This window comes from Malurus melanocephalus, unplaced genomic scaffold, assembly GCF_030028575.1.
Source record: "Malurus melanocephalus ecotype Western Australia unplaced genomic scaffold, MMel_1.1 scaffold_825, whole genome shotgun sequence".
Lineage (NCBI taxonomy): Eukaryota > Metazoa > Chordata > Aves > Passeriformes > Maluridae > Malurus > Malurus melanocephalus.
This window is the reverse complement of record NW_026624057.1, coordinates 122,459-126,525: the sequence shown is the minus strand read 5'-3', so window position 1 is coordinate 126,525 and position 4,067 is coordinate 122,459. Positions and strand designations below refer to the sequence as shown.

Genomic DNA, 4,067 nt, shown 5'->3' with positions numbered 1-4,067 from the left:
GGGGGGGGTCACACAGGGTGGAGGGACATGGGGTGGGGGCTGCTGCAGGTCCTGGCAGGGGTCAGGCAGGCCCCAAAGGGTGGTGGCAGCAAAGGGTGGTACCCACAGGTAAACGGTGAGGGAAACTGAGGCACTGAAGGGTCACGGAGGTGTGGGGCTGGTTTGGGGGGCTCTGGGGGGTTCCTGCCCATCACAGCCCCATTGTGCCCCCGCAGGCAGCCCACCATGGCTGACCCCAGCCACATCCAGTCGGCCGCCTCCAAGAGCATCCGCCCCTTCCGCTCCAGCGAGGAGTACCTGGAGGCCATGAAGGAGGATCTGGCCGAGTGGTTCAACACCCTCTATGACCTGGACATCCAGGTGGACACCTTCCTGGAGAGCCTGGAGACGGGATGTCACCTGTGCCGCCATGCCAACAACGTCAACCGCACCGCCCTGGACTTCCAGGAGCGGCACCCCGAGGCAGCCGCCCGCATGCGGGTGCCCCAGAACGAGGTGGTCTTCCAGGCCAAGAACGTGGTGCCCGGCTCCTTCATCGCCCGCGATAACGTGTCCAACTTCATCCAGTGGTGCCGGCAGGACCTGGGCATCCAGGATGTGCTCATGTTCGAGACCAACGACTTGGTGCTGAAGAAGAATGAGAAGAACTTTGTCCTCTGCCTGCTGGAGGTGGCCAGGAGGGGTGCCAAATTTGGGATGCTGGCCCCCATGCTGATCCAGATGGAGGAGGAGATCGAGGAGGAGATGAGGGACCAAATGGCCGACGGCGCGCTGGGCACGCGCCGGGAGAGCCGGGACGCCCAGGCGGGCGCCTACCCCAGCCGGGCCCGGCCCATCAGCCTCTGCGACCTCAAGAACCTGGACGAGCTGGTGAGACACGCGCTCCCCTGGGAGCCCTGTGCCTGGGTGAGGGCCTCGCCGGCCACCCAGCGCTGCGCTGGGGCACCGCGAGGGCCTCACGGGCCACCCAACGGGGCGCTCTGGGGGAGGTTCTGGCCATCCTCCCAGCAGGGAGCTCWGTGGTTCCTGGGAGCTCTTGTTCATCCTCCCAACTGGGAGCTTTATGGTCTGTGAGAGGCCTTTTCCATCCACCCAGTGGGATGCTCTGTGATCACTGGGAGGCCCTCTCTGTCCACCCCGTGGGATGCTTTATGGTCCATGGGAGGTCCTCCCTGTCTTTACAGCCCCCGAAGGTCTTGTCTGCCTTTATGGTCCGTGGGAAGTCCTGTCTGTCCACCCAAGAAGATGCTCTGTGGCCCCTGGGAGGTCCTGTCTGTCCACCCAATGGTCACTCTGTGGTCACTAGGAGGTCCCACCTGTCTGTTGCCCATGGGAGAGCCCCTCTGTCCACCCAGCTGGGTGCTCCATGATTCATGGGAGCTCCCACTCATCCACCCGTTAGGACACTCTGTGGTTCCAGGGGAGGTCCTGCCTGTCCCCATGGCCCCAGGAAGTCCTTTTTGCCCACCCAACAGGAGACTCTGTGGTCTGGGGGAGGTCCCACGGCTCTCTCTGACCCTTGGGAAGTCCTTCCGTCCACCCCCACGATCCATAGGATGTGCTCCACCCACCCATCCCGGCTCTCCATGGCTACGGGAGCTCCTCTCCACCCACCCAGCTCCCGCGGAGCCACCTGACTCCAGGAGCRTGATTTTGGTGGCTGTCGCCAGAATCACGAGGTGGAGGGGGACGACAGAGGTGTCACCTGTGCCCTGCCACCTCTACTACAGCCAGGGGGTGACTCGAAGTGGTCCCCACCCCAGGACTTGCTCCTCCTGCTGTTCCCAAGGAGGGACACGGGGACATCCTGGTCGCTCACAGCCACAATTTGGGGTGTCAGACRGGGGGCGCGGGGACCCCCCCMCGGGCCGGGAGCTCAGGAGGSATTAAAGCCGGGTGCGGGATCCGTCCCGCGGGCGAGGCAGCGGATTAATCCGGGACGGGGGGGACACGGCGGGGGGGACAGGGGGGCTCTGCCCTCCCCTGACTCCCTAAGCCTTTTTTTAATTGAAACCCCAATTCCTCATTAAGTCCCTCATTAAAGAGCATCCTGACCCGCCCCCCCCGCCCAGTGCCGCTGCAAGGGGGGGCCCCCCCTGGCTGTTGCCCCCCCAAGCCCCCCGGCCGGGCGCTGCCAGCCCCGGCTGCATTTTTCCGGGCTGCGTAATTCCTCGCCATCGGCTTTTATGGGCAGCGCCAGCGCCGGGGAGGAGCCTCCCGGAGCGGGATCCGGCCCGCCCGGGCCCCAGGTGACCCCCCCGGGGTGGCAGCAGGGTCACGACCCCCCCTCACTGCAGCCCCCCCTCGCCCTCYGTGCCTCAGTTTCCCCGCTTAGGGCTGTCCCCGTCACCCGGATGGGAACCAGAGCGACTACATCCTTCCTTCCCYTCACCCCTGCGATGGGCACGGCTGCAGGAAACCCCCTAAAAATGGCGGGATTAATTTAAAAAAACTCCCGAAATTTCGGGGCGAGGCGGCGCCGCGTCCCCCCGGAGCCCCGGGCCGGGGCAGGATTCGGCCGCGTCCCCGCGTCCCCCCGCGGCTCCCGCTTTAATCCCTGACGTCAGCCCGGGAGTTGGAGCCGGCAGCTGGCAGCCAGCGGGACCGCAGCACTGCCTGGCCGCCCCACAGCCCTGGGGGTCCCTGCCCGGCCCCACAAATCCTCCCACTGCACYTCTACCCTTCAAGTTAAAGGGGAGGCAAAAATCCCCTGGGATGTACCCCATTTGTGTTGGTGGATGTGGGTCCTGCCCCGTGGTGGGGGCTTGGATTTAGGATTAGTGGGATGGAGGGGCATTGCCCCCACACCCGGGGGTCCCGGAGAGGATGAGGCCCCAAATGAAGAGCTGTGACTGTTCTCAGCCTGCCCAGCCATGGGAAGCCCCCGGCCCCGCTCCCATGGGTGCTGTGGGTGCTYCCACCCAAGCCCACCTGGCTGCACYCYGCAGARGAATGGAGCTGCCAGCATGGGGGGCACATGGAGCCAATCCAGCGGGGGTCTGTACCCCCTGACCCTACAACAGGGGTTCTATGCCCACTGGTCCTAAAACAAGGAGTCCATGCCCCACTGACCCTATAGCAGGGGGGGCCTTGTGCCCCATCGACCCTATATCCAAGRGTCTGTGCCCACCAACCCTATATACGACAGTCTGTGCCCACCAGCCCTATAMTGGGGAGTCAGCGCTCCACTGACCCTATAGTGGGGTCCTATCTGATAGGTTATCAATCCTGTAATATGGGGTCTTGCCCCACCAGCCCTATAGAGGGGGGTTTGTGCCGCACCAGCTCTGTAAGGGGGGTCTGTGCCCACCAGCCCTATAGTGGAAGTCTGTGGCCCACTGGCCCTGTAATGGGGAGTCTGTGCCCCACCGGCCCTATAGGGGGGTTTGGGACCCCCCTGACCCTACAGCAGGGTGTCCACGCCCCACTGACCCCTCCTCTCTGTGCCGGCAGGTGCGGGAGATCCTGGGCTGCTGCTCGTGCCCCTCGCAGTTCCCCATGGTCAAGGTGTCGGAGGGGAAGTACAAAGTGGGTGACTCCAACACGCTCATCTTCGTCCGAGTAAGAGCCTCCCCCACCCCATTGTCCCCTCTTCACCCCATTGTCCCCTCACCCCGGGTCCCCCACCCACCCCAGGCCAGCTGGGGCCCATCCCAGGGTCCCCGTGGCAGGTGGGTGGGGTCCAGAGCTGGATTTCCTGCCCACGCTGGGGCCCTGGGGGGCTGCTGGTGGCTTTTTGGGGACAGGTGGGGTGACGGTGCTGCCCACAGGTGCTGAGGAGCCACGTCATGGTGCGCGTGGGTGGCGGCTGGGACACACTGGAACATTACCTGGACAAGCACGACCCGTGTCGCTGTGCTGCCCTCGGTGAGTGTCCCCGGGACCCCCGCACACATCCCCCCCTCGGCACCCTCCTGGCCCCTGGCYCTCTGTTCCTGGTTCATTTCTCCAWGGGTTCCATTCCCTGATTCTCTGCGGGACTCCTTTCCCCAGTTCTCTATGAGGTTTTGTTCCCTGATTTTTTTGGGGTTCTGTGCCCTGGTTCCCCATGGGTTCCATTCCCTGTT

General features: G+C 64.6%; 1 protein-coding gene across 1 annotated transcript in view; it reads left to right on the top strand.

Annotated features, from left to right (window-relative positions):
- Positions 1-193: 193 nt before the first annotated feature.
- Positions 194-4,067, top strand: part of GAS2L1 (growth arrest specific 2 like 1) — an 8,536-nt gene continuing 4,662 nt past the window's right edge. Inside the window, exons 1-3 of the mRNA XM_057385431.1 lie at positions 194-870; positions 3,454-3,561; positions 3,771-3,867. Coding sequence (XP_057241414.1) covers positions 226-870; positions 3,454-3,561; positions 3,771-3,867 — 850 coding nt within the window. The 5' untranslated portion in view covers positions 194-225. The remainder of the gene's footprint in view (positions 871-3,453; positions 3,562-3,770; positions 3,868-4,067) is intronic.